This window comes from Nicotiana attenuata, unplaced genomic scaffold (assembly GCF_001879085.1).
Source record: "Nicotiana attenuata strain UT unplaced genomic scaffold, NIATTr2, whole genome shotgun sequence".
NCBI classification, from domain to species: domain Eukaryota; kingdom Viridiplantae; phylum Streptophyta; class Magnoliopsida; order Solanales; family Solanaceae; genus Nicotiana; species Nicotiana attenuata.
In genome coordinates, this window is record NW_017673394.1 from 54,901 (window position 1) to 72,115 (window position 17,215).

At 39.7% G+C, this 17,215-nt stretch overlaps 1 protein-coding gene across 1 annotated transcript in view; it reads left to right on the top strand.

Annotated features, from left to right (window-relative positions):
• Positions 1 to 15,174, top strand: part of LOC109216261 (beta-glucosidase 12-like) — a 30,333-nt gene extending 15,159 nt beyond the window's left edge. The window contains 5 exon segments of the mRNA XM_019380406.1: positions 13,834 to 14,051; positions 14,195 to 14,226; positions 14,310 to 14,412; positions 14,595 to 14,703; positions 14,794 to 15,174. Of these exon segments, the coding sequence (XP_019235951.1) occupies positions 13,834 to 14,051; positions 14,195 to 14,226; positions 14,310 to 14,412; positions 14,595 to 14,703; positions 14,794 to 14,971 (640 nt within the window). The 3' untranslated portion in view covers positions 14,972 to 15,174.
• The last annotated feature ends 2,041 nt before the right edge of the window (positions 15,175 to 17,215 follow it).

Genomic DNA, 17,215 nt, shown 5'->3' on the forward strand with positions numbered 1-17,215 from the left:
GACCGAGCCGAACGAAGCCTGTCCTGAATGATCTCGACCTTATCCAAGGCCTCCTGAACTAGATCGGTACCCAATAACCGATCGTGCATCCGTGTTAATTATTTCGACTGGAGACCGACATCGCCTACCATACAACACCTCATATGGAGCCATCTGAATGCTGGACTGGTAGCTGTTGTTGTAGGCAAACTCTGCTAAAGGCAAAAACTGGTCCCACGAGCCTCCAAAATCAATGACACAGGCTCGGAGCATATCCTCCAAAATCTGAATAGTCCGCTCGGACAGACCGTCCGTCTGAGGATGAAACGCTGTGCTCAACTCAACCCGTGTGCCCAACTCTCGCTGAACTGCACCCCAGAAGCGCGAGGTAAACTGCGTACCCCGGTCCGAAATGATAGATACCGGCACACCATGAAGGCGAACAATCTCCCGGATATAGATCTCAGCTAACCTCTCGGATGAATAGGAGACTGCCGCAGGAATGTAATGCACTGACTTGGTCAGCCTATCAACAATAACCCATATCGAGTCGAAGTTCTTCCGAGTCAACGGAAGTCCAGTAACGAAATCCATGGTAATCCTCTCCCACTTCCACTCGGGAAGCTCAATCCTCTGAAACAATCCACCAGGCCTCTGATGCTCATACTTAACCTGCTGACAGTTCAAACATCGAGCCACATATGCAACAATATCCTTCTTCATCCTACGCCACCAATAATGCTGCCTCAGATCCTGATACATCTTCGCGGCGCCCGGGTGAATAGAATACCGAGAACTATGGGCCTCCGCTAAGATCAACTCTCGAATCCCATCGACATTGGGCACACAAACTCGCCCCTGCAATCTCAAAACACCATCATCATCTAAGGTCACCTTCGTGGCACCTCCACGCTGCACCGTGTCTCTCAGGACACACAAATGGGGATCATCAAACTGCCGATCACGGATACGCTCCAATAATGAAGAGCGAGCGACCGTGCAAGCTAACACTCTGCTAGGCTCAGAAATATCCAACCTCACAAATCTATTGGCCAAGGCCTGAATATCCAAAGCAAGCGGTCTCTGCCTGACCGGAATATAAGCAAGACTACCCATGCTGGCGGACTTTCTACTCAATGCATCGGCCACCACATTGGCTCTCCCCGGGTGATACAAAATAGTAACATCATAATCTTTCAATAACTCCAACCATCTCCTCTGCCTCAAGTTCAACTCCTTCTGCTTGAACAAGTACTGAAGACTCTTGTGATCAGTGTACACCTCACACGTCACACCATATAGGTAATGCCTCCAAATCTTCAAAGCATGAACGATGGCTGCCAACTCTACATCATGAACCGGATAATTCTTCTCGTGGATCTTCAACTGCCTCGAAGTATAGGCTATGACTCTACCATCCTGCATCAATACTGCACCAAGCCCAATACGGGAAGCATCACAATAGACTGTATAAGGCCCTAAACCTGTGGGCAAAACCAATACCGGTGCGGTAGTCAGAGCTGCCTTGAACTTCTGAAAGCTCGCCTCACACTCATCTGACCATCTGAACTGGGCACCCTTCTGGGTCAATCTGGTCATCGGGGCTGCAATAGATGAAAACCCCTCCACGAATCGACGATAGTAGCCCGCTAACCCCAAGAAACTCCGAATCTCTGTAGCTGATGCTGGTCGAGGCCAGTTCTTGACCGCCTCTATCTTCTTCGGGTCCACCTGAATACTCTCTGCTGATACAACGTGACCCAGAAATGCAACCGAACTCAACTAGAACTCACACTTGGAGAACTTGGCATATAACTGACTATCCCTCAGAGTCTGAAGAACCACCCTAAGGTGCTGCTCGTGCTCCTCATGGCCGCGGGAGTACACCAAAATATCATCAATAAAGACTATCACGAACATGTCCAAATATGGCCTGAACACTCGGTTCATCAACTCCATGAATGCTGCTGGGGCATTGGTCAACCCAAACGACATGACCAGGAACTCATAATGCCCATAACGAGTGCGGAATGCTGTCTTAGGGACATCAGATGCCCTAATCCTCAACTGGTGGTAGCCAGATCTCAAGTCTATCTTTGAAAATACCCTTGCACCCTGAAGCTGGTCGAACAAATTGTCAATCCTCGGCAGTGGACACTTGTTCTTAATCATCACTTTGTTCAATTGCTGGTAATCAATGCACATCCTCATCGAACCATCCTTTTTCTTCACAAATAACACCGGCGCACCCCAAGGCGAAACACTGGGTCTAATGAAGCCCTTCTCAAGCAAATCCTGTCCCTCGTCACTCCAAACGGGGCTAATCTGGTAAAGCCAAGGTCACGGTCTTGGCGTGACAATCCAAGATAGCATGATACGGGGACAACCAATCCATCCCTAATATAACATCGAAATCCACCATGTCTAAGAGCAATAAATCAACACGGGTCTCAAGACCCTCAAACACTACCACACAGGAACGATGAACTCGTTCGACCACTATATAATCACCCACTGGTGTAGATACATATACAGGAACACCCAAGGCATCACTAGGCATAACCAAGTAGGGTGCAAAATAGGACGACACATATGAATACGTAGACCCAGGGTCAAATAACACTGAAGCATCCCTATCACAGACCAGAATAGTACATGTAATGACTGCATTTGAAGACTCAGCCTCTGTCCTGGCTGGAAGAGCATAACACTGGGGCTGGGCCCCACCTCCCTGAACCATATCTCTGGGACGATCGACTGCTGGCTGGCCTCTACCTCTGGCGGTCCGAGCTCCACCTCTATGATCTCTACCTCCACCTCTATGACCTCTACCCCCGCCTCTAGCTGGCTGGGCGGCCTATGGATCACCTGGTGCCTGAATCATGGGACGAGGACCCTGCTGCTGAGAGCTGTCAGAAGCTCGAGGGCAATACCTGGCAATATGTCTCGTGTCGCCACACGTGTAACAAGCCCTCGGCTGCTAAGAATAACGGAGTGGTGGTGCGCTGATAGGTGCTGATGGTGAACAGAAGAGCTGCTGGTCAGAATAATGCGGCTGAGAACCACGACCACCTGAAGTACCATGTGAGAGCTGTAGGGCTGACTGAAAGGGCCTCGGAGGACGGCCTCTACCATAAGAATCCCCACATCCAGACGAGGTACCACTGAACCTACCTACATGACGGGGCCTCTTATCTGACCCATGACCACCTCCCCGTACAAGAGCCATCTCAACTCTACGGGCCGCGTTGGCCGCCTCCTGAAACGAAATCTCACTCCCGGCTCCCATAGCCATCTGGAGACGGATCGGCTGGATCAACCCATCAATAAACCTCTGTACCCTCTCTCTCTCGGTTGGGAGTATAACAATAGCATGGCGTGCTGAGATCAATGAACCGGGTCTCATACTGAGTGACTGTCATAGAGCCCTGCTGGAGGCGCTCGAACTGCCTGCGAAGAGCCTCTCGCTGAGTAACTGGGAGAAACTTCTCCAAAAACAACTCTGCAAACTGGTCCCAAGTCAATGATGGCGACCCTGCTGGTCTGGAAACAATAGTCCCTCCACCAAGTCTTGGCGGATCCTGAGTTTGAAAAGTGGCGAAGTCGACCCTATTGCGTCTCCACAATACCCATAAGTCCGAAGAACCTCATTGCAGCTATACAAGAAATACCTGCGGGGTCCTCTGAAGAAGCACCACTGAAATAGTGTGGTGAATATAAAGCTATATTCGATATAACATTACCTAATTACACTTATATTAGTGCATAGTATAGCGTATAGTATATATATTATATTATATAAGCTACATTCGATATAATATTACCTAATACACTATTATACTTAGTGCATAGTACTAGCGTAAGTGTATATATATATATATATATATATATATATATATATAATAAAGCTACATCGATATAATATTACCTAATACACTTATAATTAGTGCATAGTATAGCGTATAGTATATATATATTATATATATATAAGCTATATTCGATATAAACATTACCAATACCTTATACTTAGTGCATAGTATAGCGTAAGTATATATATTATATATATAAGCTACATTCGATATAATATTACCTAATACACTTATACTTAGTGCATAGTATAGCGTAATTGTATATATATATATATATATATATATATATATATATATATATATATATATATATATAAGCTATATTCGATATAATATTACCTAATACACTTATATTTAGTGCATAGTATAGCGTAAGTATATATATTATATACATATAAGCTACATTTGATATAATATTACCTAATACACTTATAATTAGTGCATAGTAAAGCGTAAGTATATACATTATATATATATATATATAAGCTATATTCGATATAACATTACCTAATACACTTATACTTAGTGCATAGTATGGCGTAAGTATATATATTATATATATATATAAGCTACATTCGATATAATATTACCTAATACACTTATACTTAGTGCATAGTATAGCGCAAGTATATATATATATATATATATATATATATATATATATATATATATATATATATATATATATATATATATATATATATATATATAAGCTACATTCGATATAATATTACCTAATACACTTATAATTAGTGCATAGAAAAGCGTAAGTATATATATTATATATATTTTTCACGATCCAAAATCCACTAAGGGTCGTGATGGCGCCGGACACCGCTGTCAGGCACGCCATTCGCAGATGCGGTCCCGCTTCTGCGGGCTTCTGCGGAACACTGACTGCATCTGCGGTCTTATCCAGCTGCCCCTCTTCCGCTTCTGCGACTATCCTTCCGCAGATGCGGTCCCGCTTTTGCGGAATCTTGACCACATCTGCGGTCCTCGAGCCTTGACCAACCTTCCGCTTCTGAGGCTTTCTTTCCGCTTCTGCGGGCCGCTTCTGCGGATAACCAACCGCAGAAGCGAAAATACCAGCAACCAGATCCTTTAGCTGTCCAAAGATTCCAAATTTCGATTCGTTAATCACCCGGAATCCACCCAAGGCCCCCCGGGACCCCAACCAAACATACCAACCAATCCCAAAACACATTACAGACTCGCTTGAAGCCTCAAATCACATCAAACAACGCTAAAATCATGAATCGACCTCCAATCCAAACTTAATGAACTTCAAAAATTCAAACTTCTATTTCCGATGTGTAAACCTATCAAATCACGTCCGATTGACCTCAAATTGTGCGTTCAAGTCATATTCGACATTACAGACCTACTCCAACTTTCGGAATTGGATTCCAACCCCGATATCAAAAAGTCCACCTCCGGTCAAACTTCTCAAAAGCCTTCAAATTTCTATCTTTAGCCAAATGGTTCCAAAATGACCCACGGACCTCCGAATTCACTTTCGATTGCGCCCCCAACTCCGGAATCACCATACGGGGCTATTCACAGTCTCGTAATCCCAAACGGACATTGATAACACTGAAATGCACCTCAAGCCAAACTTATGAAATTTCTTCTAAAATGCTAACTTCCACACTAGGCGCCAAAACGCTCCCGGGTTATCCGAAACCCGAACCGGGCATAAGACCAAGTCCGAAATCATCATACGAATTGGAACCTTCAGATCCCGATTCCGAGGTCATTTACTCAAAAATCCCATCCTAGTTCATTCTTCCAACTTTAAGCTTCCAAAATGAGAATTCTCTTTCCAAATCAACTCTGGACATTCCCGAATTTCAATTCCGACGACGCGTACAAGTCATAATGCCTTAAATGAAGCTGTTCATGGCCTCCGACTGCTGAACGGAGCGCTAGGACTCAAAATGACCGGTCGGGTCATTACATTCTCTCCCACTTAAACATACGTTCGTCCTCGAACGTGCTTAGAACTACACTGAAGTAGTCCGAAATCACTGGTTAACTCCTCATGCACCTTCCCGTGCTACCACAACTCACTTGAGCACCTCAGCTCGATCAATTCTGAAGATATTCCCTTTTATTCGAGCAGATAGGCCTTAGAGTCTAATTCCAACATCCGAAATTCTCTGTCAGGCCTGTTTCCAACATACGAACATCGTATTAATCACTACACGTTGTACCCAAACATGACTGCACAACTTTGCTGAATTCACACCTTGCATCATTTTACTGACCGGACTGCAATAACATTTTCTGATCAACTTAGTCGAAATTCCACGAATCTGATGCCCCCATTGCACCCCATGACATACACAGGTCTTACCCTAACTCTTACAATACCGCCACAATGAAAGAGGTGTGCAGAAATTCATAATCAACTGCCGAATCAACCAATCATTTGGGTCTATACTCCCGACGATAACCATCACCTCATTCTGAACCATATAATGGTCTTAGCTCCTTAATGTACTTCATATAGTCAGATTGCACTGATCCTAATTCCAATGATCTCGTCTCACCCAGTACGAACTGCTCAGGCAATAAGCCACCCCAGACATAATCAAAAGCCACATATGATGCTACAATGTGCCAATAGGCTACCATAACGAACGCGATATAAAGGTGTCACACCTCCTTTTTGATTACTACACCCGCAAGGATATAATAAAGGGAGTTATTTCCAACTTGAAGTGACAATCGGGACGGGATTCATTATTAATACTCAGAGTCGCCACTTGGGAAATTAATGGTGTACCAAGTCACCTATCGAATCCCGAGCCGAGGAAATTATGACTCTGTTAATAGTCAGCGAACCAGAAATCCGAGTAAGGAATTCTGTTAACCCGGGAGAAGGGGTTAGGCATTCCCGGGTTCCGCGGTTCTAGCACGGTCGCTCAACTATTGTATTTGATTTTGTCTGATTTCGAAGTATGTTCCAGCATTTACACACATATTACAAAATTGATTCGACACTATGCTGATTAAATCTAACACCTATTTAACTATCAATACATCACAGTCCAAACAGCACACTTCAAAACCAAACATATGAACATTTGTATTCCATTTCAAGCTTAATGTTACAGCAGGGCAAATTCGAATGTGTATCTGGTAATTGCAAATAAGGAAAGGGAGAGATTAGCAGCAGTAACAACTTCAGCAGCAGCTCAGAAAACCAGTTTAAAATCTCAACAACAGTCCAGCACAAACCCAATAACTCAGAATAAATTAGAGAGCCAATAGAGTTCACAGATTAACCCAAACAGCACCAAACGGCTAAAATGAACCCAGGACTGACATCCCCAGTAAACAAACAACAAATCAACCTGGACTAAGTAAAATCTCATGCATACATGATTCGAACAGCTTGTGAATATCCAAAGTGAGCATACACAGATGAGTTCAGGTTACTTCTTATCCTTAATGAGCCAGGAAATGGGATTAATGACTGAAATTTGAGAATGAGGTTAGGAGAGATTAATGGAATAGTAATTTTTACTTTTCTGTTGTTTTCTGAAACTTGAGGATGATCAGGGGGTTTTGAGGGGGGGGGGGGGGGGTCGAGATGGCTACCAAAAAAACTCCCTTACTCAAGGCAAATGAATGCCTATTTATAGGTGAACTTAATCCAATTTCAGATTTTTCCCTTTACCCCCTTAGTCCCTATTCTAATTTCAGTGTTCACCCCATTATTTCTGACTTGTTACACAAGCAACTAACTTAAGTTTATTAGAACCTACACTATAGTCCCTCCTAGAAAGTTCTATGCCTATTACAATCTCTATTCTATCCTTACCCCTCTTCAAAAATTACCAAATCTGCTGAAAGTACCCTTTTCCTATGCCTAAACTACCCTTTGAACCTCCTGAAATTACTAGCCTACATTAACTACACTAAACTTTCTAATTGACCCTGGTCCAAATAACTATTTCTGCAAATTAACCAGCCACCAATCCAATCGCAAATCCTAAATTCAAATAACTACTGATTTTTGGATTAACAATTACTAATAACAAGTCAAAGTAAAACATGCTCAAATAGTATTGATTAAAACTGTAAGCAAACAGATTCGACACACACAACTAATAGAACAAACTTAAACATTCATGAGGCCTGGAGAAGATTTAAGCGACTCAAAACTTAAACTAAATCCTAAACATGATCAATCCTAATTCTAAAGGACTCAGTCACAACTAAATTGACAAACGACCCAATTCTTACTATTGATTAAAAGACACTGAAGATTAACAAATCAGAAACAGGCTAACCTAGTTGAACACTGGTTCAACCGAAAAAATGAGGAGAAATAAACTCATGCCCTAAATTGATTGATCAAGAGGAAATATCAGTCAAGATGAAAAGACTAACGCAGAAGAACAAGGAAAACTTACTTAGTCTGAGCACTCGACTGACTATGGGGTGAACTCTTACCGGCCATTTGTTTGAATCCTCCGGGATTCTTGACGCCTAACATCCCTAATCGTGTGTTTTCAAAAGAATACACATGATTAGGGAAATCACGGTCCAAAATCCCTAAAATTTTCTGAGCTAGGGTTCTGCCGGTTCTAAGATCTGAAATTCGAGAGCATCTGGCAAGATTCGAAAGGTTTTTGGTTAGGGATTAATGATGGGGGAAGGATGAGGGACATTTGCTACGAATTTGGGCCAGTTTGGGTGAGTTTACGACTTGGCCGGAACTTTGATGGAATATTTGAGGAGACTGGCTATGATTCGAGGGGAGCTGAGGGCATGGTTGGACAGGGGAAGACGAGGGGAGTCAATGGTGTATTTTTGGTGGTCATCGGAGCATCGCCGCCGGCGGCGACGATTTCCGGCCGGCGGCGGACGGCGGAGGCCGGCGGGGGGCGGTGGGGCTAGGGCGGAGGAGGGTGGAAGACGGCGGAGGCAGGCGGGGTTAAGGTTTGTACGAGGAGGATGGGGATTGTCGTTGAGTTTTGTATAAAAATTATTACAGTTTTATTACATTTTGAGAGTCAATTGTGGCCGCCGGATCTGGGGAGATGGATGGTCGTGATTAACGACGTCAAAACGACGTCGTTTGATCAAGAGGCACCTGGACCGGCGGAGCATTTGGGCCTGGGCGTGGGAATTTTGTTTGGGCTAACTGATTTTGGCCCAAATTTGGTCTCCAATTAAGACCATTTTTAATTTTTCCTTCTTTTTCTTTTATCTATTTTTGTGTATATATTTTTTTGTATTTATTTTTCTGATTTTATAAAATGCTAAAACAAAGTAAACTCCTAATTACACTATCTAACTCCTAGAATTACTTATAACTCTATTTAAAGACAAATGCAACTATTTTCTTGCAATTTTCTTTACATTTTATTCTAAAATTAATTACTAAAGTTGTGAAATTAAATCCCTAAATGCCAATGCATATTTTGGTATTTTAATATGGATTAAAATGCACAAATAAAAATGCAACAATTACCAAAGGATGCCACAAAAGTCACAAAAAATTATAAATACTAGAAAACTATTTTGTTTGAAATTTTGGGAATTATAGCTTAGGGCAAAAATCACGTGCTCACAGCTGCCCCTCTTTGCCCGGAAACACGAAGAGTTTTCGTGCAAAGACAAGTGAGCATAAATGAACGATTTTTGCCCGTTTGCATATTCCGTGTGAAGCAATTTTGAAAAAGCTTGACCGCACCCTGCTTCAGAGGTTGCCTACATANATATTAGCACCGAAAATATAGACTTTCCTGCATTAGTGCTCAAGCCTGAAGCATTAGAGAAAGACTACAGCCCTTTTACTAAAAGCATTACTGATTGGTAATTGTCTTTACAAAATAACAGTACATCATCATCTGTGAAGCATAGATGATTCAATTTCAATCATCTGCATTTAATGTGATACCCAAAGTCCCTCATTTCTGCCACCTTATTCAAAATTCTAGTAAGATATTCCATGCACACTACAAATAATAGGGGTGATATTGAATCACCCTGTCGAAGCCCTCTCATTCCACTATATGCTCTCATATAGCCCCTCATTTATTGCTATGTTATACTGAGTAGTACTTATACATGTCACTATCCACTTAATGAATCTATGAGGAAAATTCATTGCATGAAGCATTGTCATTAGGGGCAAGTATTAACATCTGGGAAAACTTTCATTTTCAAATTTTTAATTCCCTTTCTCATCTTCTTTTTCTTCTCTTCTCTTCTCCTCTTATCTCCTACTCAATTTCTTCTTCCTTTTCTTCTCCTTTCTTATCTTCTCTGTATGTTTTTCTTCTTATGCGTTTTCATTATTTCTTCTTATTCTTCATCAACTTCTTCCTTCTCCTCCTCCCCTTCTTCTTCTTCTTACTGTGAAGATTTGTGATTTCTTCTAAAAATAATTGAGGGAATTCTGCAATCCGTAAAAAATAATTGAGAATAGTTTAAACAATTCGAGAGTTGCTTTAGTTCAACCAATCAGGAAATACCCATTTCTGAAGACCTCAGTGACACTTCCAAAAAAGACTCAAAGTCTCTTATAAACCCCCACCCCACCCCACCCCACCCCACCCCACCCCCACCCTCCCACCCCCACAACCGCTCCGTCTTACTTGTCGAAACTCTTCAAATGCTTTTCTAGTTTCAACACCCATCAAGTGTCATATTTCATGGATCCAACTTATCCTGTATATTCTCAGCTCCTAACCTGGTTATTGTTTTCTTTTTTTCTGTTTAAGCTTTTCTTAACATATATAATCTTTAAATTACAGAAAAATATTTGACCGTTCTACCGGAGATGTCGCTGTTGATTTCTATCACCGTTACAAGGTATGGCAGTCCTCATTTAAACTTTTTCTGCTGATATTTATGTTTTAGTGGGTATTAAATAAATATTGCCAAATGTTACAGGAGACATACGTCTACTTAAGGAAGTTGGTATGAAAGCATTCAGGTTATCCATCTCTTGGTCTCGCATTTTACCACGTAAGAATACTTTTTCCAGTTTAATTCACATTTGAAATATGCAGTAATTACAGCAAAATATATAAGGAGGTGAAAAGAAAAAGAGGCAAACTAATACTAGTTGATCGCTCAACTTAATCTTTTTCTTACTTGTTCTAGATGGGAAAGTAAGCAAAGGAGTGAATCCAGAAGGCATAAAATTCTACAACAATGTCATCAATGAGCTTATCTCCAATGGTACTAATAACTTTATCTCATTCCAATATACTATCAGTTTTACGAAACCGTTATAAGGTTTCTAACTTTTCTATTCTTAAAAGGTTTGACGCCATTTATAACACTTTTCCACTGGGACACACCACAAACCCTAGAGGACGAATATGGAGGATTTCTCAGTTCCAAAATAGCGTAAGACGTTAAAGCATTCGAACAGAAATAAGATAGATTTCTATTTATTTTTTTTCTTGAAGGAATTACATAAGTACCTGATGATATTGTGTGATCAATTTACAAGGCAATAAGGTTTGTACTCAATTAATTTTTCAGTTCCTCTAGTCGGGTGTGAGCTGGCCTATTTTTGGATCAAATCCCCCTTTAAAACTGTACATGTGGGTCTTACCACATGCGGTTCACACCATTCGAGGTGCCCAAGCCTAGAATTTATTTGCAAACTTTGTAGTGAATTTGCGAATGACTGTAGTGTGGGTCTTTCCACATGCGGCTCAACGCAATTCGAGGTGATTCAGCCCATAATTCAATTCACAAATTCTGTAGTGAAATTGGGAGTACTCAACCTCAAAAGTAGAGATATCACATATGTTGAATAACCTGATTATGTTATGCCTTAATGTATGCTTCATGTGTATGCATGATTCTTAGTTATAGGCCCATACTTGAAATATCTCGGAAAATCCTGAAATAGATTTCGCGGAAAACCGGCAATATGCGATCTTGGTTGGCCTTTCACCCTAGCCACAAGTCATCCCTGTATTTTGCCACATACGTGTGTTCGGTCCTTCAAGGCCTGTCAGAGCTCTCTTCATACATAATGTACGTAACCACTCATCAAAAAATAGCCGGTAAATGCATACCTTTCTATACTAATGTATACAATATGAATATAGTATACATATTTTATTCATAATTAGTGTATTTTTCTTATATATTTGTCTAGTACTTTAATTATTTTTGACCGACCGACCAAATATATTAAAAGCCCAAATGTTTTAGCTGTCCAGGTAGCGATGCGATCTAAACCTAAAAATTCTTGTCCAATCTAATACCATATTGATATATATTGTGTGATCATCTCATCTAAAACTTTAAGTTATTTAAAAAGCGTAATTTTAATTTCTTAGCTAAATTATGCCTCAAACATATGTACCGAAAGCTGAAGCTGTATATTCATGCGTTCAGGAAGGACTTTGGTGATTATGCGGACATTTGCTTCAAGGAATTTGGTGATAGGGTAAAGCACTGGATCACATTGAATGAGCCATTATCTTATAGCATGTTCGGATATGCAAGAGGTACCTTTGCACCAGGAAGATGTTCGAGTTATGTTGGTAATTGTACGGAGGGTAATTCTGCCACTGAGCCATATATTGTAGCTCACAACATGCTTCTTGCCCATGCAACCGGTGTCAAAGTATATAAAGAAAAATATCAGGTCAGTTCATCCTTCTATCAAAACATGGACCAAGTATATCTTTCTTTTTTCAAAGTAATCATCTACGTAGAAATTTATTTTGGCAGATAATTATTCATCATGTTTTATTTTCTAGTTAAGGAGGTATTTTTTTGCTGAACACCACTAAGCAGTGTGCCTAGCCTCTGATTTTTATTAATAAAATCAAAACATTATTCCCTGCACATCACGAAAAATTAATAAGGAGGTCGTTGACTGGCCGCCAAGTTTAAAAAGGGAAGTTTGCCACAGACTAAAAATTATTTAATTAAATCTTAAATATATCATGAAACTTTTATGACTATGAGAGCATTTCATTAATAGAAAAAATGAGAAATCTGAAGTTATAATAAAAGTTTCAAATATAAAATATGCTTTTTTTTGGAGAAAAAAGTATAANTATATATATATATATATATATATATATATATATATATATATATATATATATATATATATATATATATATTATGTATATTATATACAAAAATTATATAAATTTTATATACTTTTTTTATAATCAAAAATAAATAATTTCTGACGCGGGCTAAAAGTGATAATACCCCTTTTGTAATCGGGATGTTACCTTCTTAAGACGTTCGACTCACCCCCTCCCCCACCTCCAATATACGAAAGTAAAGTTTGGATGCATTTCTAGAATATAATTACTTAAATCAAATATCTTTTATATTAAGTAGTTACAGTTTGGGGAGTTAAGTAATTCCTTTATACAATTTCAAACTTTTTAAAAATATTTTGGTTTATTAACTATGTTAACTTTTTTAAACCTACAAAAAACTACGTTCACTTATCCTTCCTTCATCCCAATTTATGTGACCTTATTTTAGTGGCCACAAATTTTAAAAAGAAATTATGAAACTTGTGATCTAAAATATATCATAGACACTTGAGTGACTATAATAATTTCATTAAAGATAAAATAGAATATTTAAAGTTAATTATTTCTTAATATATTAATGTTCAATTCTTATTGGGAAATACTAAATAGGAAACCATGTCATGTAAATAGGAAATAGAGAGTAGTATATTTCATGTAATCTTCAAATATATAATATTTAATTTTAAAAGTTTTAGAGAATCTATGAGCAAATTAACAGTGAAAATTAGGTGGTTTGACGTTCTTCGAACTCCTTCACCTAAATTGGAACACAGGGAATAACTTTTAGAGCGAACTGATTTTTGTATTATAACTGGATTCGTGAACTGATAAAATTTGAGATAATAAGCCATAATTTGGCAATTTTGATTGCTTTATCAAATGGTCATGTCATTTTTATATCCAAATAATCACAATATATTGTATAGGTTTTTGGATCCAATTACATATGGTGACTACCCAGCCAGCATGCGAGCTAATGTAGGACGTCGGCTCCCGAAATTCACAATGGAGCAGTCAAAGTTAGTGAAAGGATCGATGGATTTCCTAGGAATGAATTACTATACTACTTACTATGCATCTCCAATGCTATCTGTCCCTAGAGTTAATCTTAGCTACACTACAGACAATCATGTAGATATAACTGGTAAGTCATCCAGTTAATTCCTTCCTTTGAGAAAATTTATTTACTAATTGAAAGTTAAATTTGGTTTGTTATATTACAAGAACTAATTGAATCCCTTTTTTTCTTGCATAATGTTTTGACTGTTTCTGTATTTCATTATTCAGCTGAAAAGGACGGAAAACCTATCGGTACACCGGTATTTTGCCTCTCTTTCTATCTTCTCTTTTGGATTGATTGGAGTATGAATTTACAACTTGCTTATTTTGATTAATATTGCAGACTGCCTTGAATTGGCTTTACATTTATCCAAGAGGAATATATGATCTCATGCTTTACATCAAGCAAAAGTACAAGAATCCTCCCATTTACATCACTGAAAATGGTATGTTTTTGTTTCAAATAAAGTTGCTTTTATCTTATACGTAAATTACTAAATGTTATCTCTTAGAACGACCTCACCTAGCTTTTTTTCTTTCTTTTTTTTTTTTTTGTTTCGCCAATTGTAAAAAGTGTTAGTGTTTGTTTTATAACTAAAGCCATCTTAATGTTGACATTAAATTGAAGGAATGGCTGATGCAAACAATAGTACATTGCCACTTAAACAAGCCCTTAAGGATGATTTGAGGATAAGGTATTACGAGGGACACCTATGGTTTCTGTCAAAAGCCATAAAGTAAGATTCTTTTTTTTTCTTTGTCATTTTTCCTTTTTTTTTTTCTTTTTTCTTTTGTGAGTTTTTAAGTTACTGCTACATTATTGGCAGGGCGGGGGCAAATGTGAAAGGACATTTTGCATGGTCATTATTAGATGACTATGAATGGGATGCTGGTTTCACTGTCCGATTTGGCATCACTTTTGTTGACTACAAAAATGGACTTAAAAGATACCTCAAGAAATCTGCTTATTGGTACAAGAAGTTCCTCTTGAATACTGGCAAATAAATATGAGTCTGACTTGGCTCCTGCCTCTTCAAATTACAACCCAGCCATTCTTCTGCAATTTATAATTCAGTTCTGTTTTGTTTTAAATGTTCTTTTTACCTTAAAGGGTATTCTTGGAGGATCATCTCTTAGTGTCCTGCGTTAAGTGTCATTGAGCTTTATTTATTGAAAATAAACTGAGGAATGCCTCATTATCATTTGTACTACTGCCATTCATAACCCACAAGCTTACAATGGGATATTGTACTCTCCGTAGAAACGCTTTGGAGGATACGCGCTTGTGTTATGGATTTCGGGGGTTCTTGGGACCAGTTTCTACCGCTTGCAGAGTTTGCCTACAATAACAGCTACTAATCTAGTATTGAGATGGCTCCTTATGAGGCTTTATATGGGAGACGGTGTCGTTTTCCAGTTAGTTGGTTTGAGCCGGAAGAGGCTAGGTTTTTGGGTACTGATCTGGTTCGGGATGCCTTGGAGAAGTCGAGTTGATTCAGGATCGGCTTCATACAGCACAATCTAGGTAGAAGAGTTATGCTGATAGGAAGGTTCGTGATGTTGCATATGTGGTAAGTGAGAAGGTTTTGCTTAGAGTTTCACGGTATATAGACCTTTTTAATGTGCTTGAGAGGATTGGAGAGGTGGCTTACAAGCTTGCATTGTCAACTAGTCTATCGGGTGTTCACCTAGTGTTTCATATTTTTATGCTCCGGAAGTATTATGGTGACCCATCCCATGTGTTGGACTTCAGCATGGTACAGCTAGATGGGGACTTGACTTATATGTGGAGCCAGGTTCGAAAGTTGAGATCAAACACTATAGCTTTAATGAAGGTTCAGTAGAGAGGCCAGCCAGTCGAGGAGGCTACTTGGGAGAACAAGGGAGAGATGTGGAGCAGTTATCCAAACCTATTTGAGACTCCAGGTATGTCTTTACACCCGTTTGAGGACGAACGTCTATTTAAGAGGGGGAGAATGTGATGACCCAGCCAGTCGTCTTGTGTTTTGTAGCCTCGTTCCCCTGTTTATTGCTTGTTCTATGTTCACTTTTCGCTATGTGACTTGGCGGGGTGGTTGGTTTGTTTCTGGGGATGTTCCGGAGTGAATTGGCACACTTAGCCCCAAGGTTGGAAGTTTAAGTTGAAAGAGTTGATCGGATATTGACTTATCTGTAGACGACTCCGAAAAAGAGTTTTGATGGTTCTGATAGCTTCGTATGGTGATTTTGGACTTAGAAAAATGACTGAATTTTGATTTGGAGGGTCATATGTTGATTTGGTGCATTTTGGAGAAATTTCAAGGTTTGGAAGGTTGAAGGGTTTGACTGAGAGTTGACTTTGTGGATATCGGGTTCGGATTTTAGTTCTGGGAGTTGAAATAGGTCTGTTTTGTCATATATGACTTGTGTGCAAAATCTAAGGTAAATCGGAGATGATTTGATATGGTTTGGCATTGGTTTTAGAAGTTGGAAGTTCATTAGTTTATTAGGCTTGAATTGGGGTTAAATTCGTGGTTTTGAAGTTGTTTGATATGATTTGAGGCTCCGACTAAGTTTGTATCATGTTTTAGGACTTGTTAGTATGTTTGGTCAGGGCCCCAGGTGTTATTTAGATGGTTGTCGGATCATGGTTGCACTTGAGAGTTGAATGGAATTTTCTGTCACCTGATGCAATCACACCTGCGATGGTTTTGCCGTATGAGCGAGGTCGCAGAAGAGACAGTTGGAGCGCAGATGTGGAGAAAGACTGGATGTTGAAGGATCACAGGTGTGTGTAAGATTCTACAAAAGCGGAGTCGCTTCTGTGAGGATTGGACTGCAGAAACAGATATGAGCAGGAGGACCTAGGACCAAAGGTGCGGAAGGCTTCCGCAGGTGCGGATGTGTAGAAGCGCGAGTGGGACAGAAAACCGGACGCGCAAAAGCGGGACTTTAGCCGCAGAAACGGCACGTCGGAGTTTATGTGGACGTTGCAAGAGCGGGGACTTTTTCGTAAAAGTGGAATCGTAGATGCGATCATTTTATCCGCAGATGCAGGATCGCTAGGTAGTGTTTAAATTCGAAGGTTTTAGTTATTTTTCTCATTTTTGGGATTTTGAAGTTCGGACTAGGGGAATTTTTGGAGGGGTTTCCACCTAGATTGAAGAGTAAGTGACTTTCAGTCATTTTTGTCCATGAATATTGAATAGCCTTTGATTATTACACCTAATTTTCATGAATCTAAGTTAGAATTTGGGGATTTTTGGACTA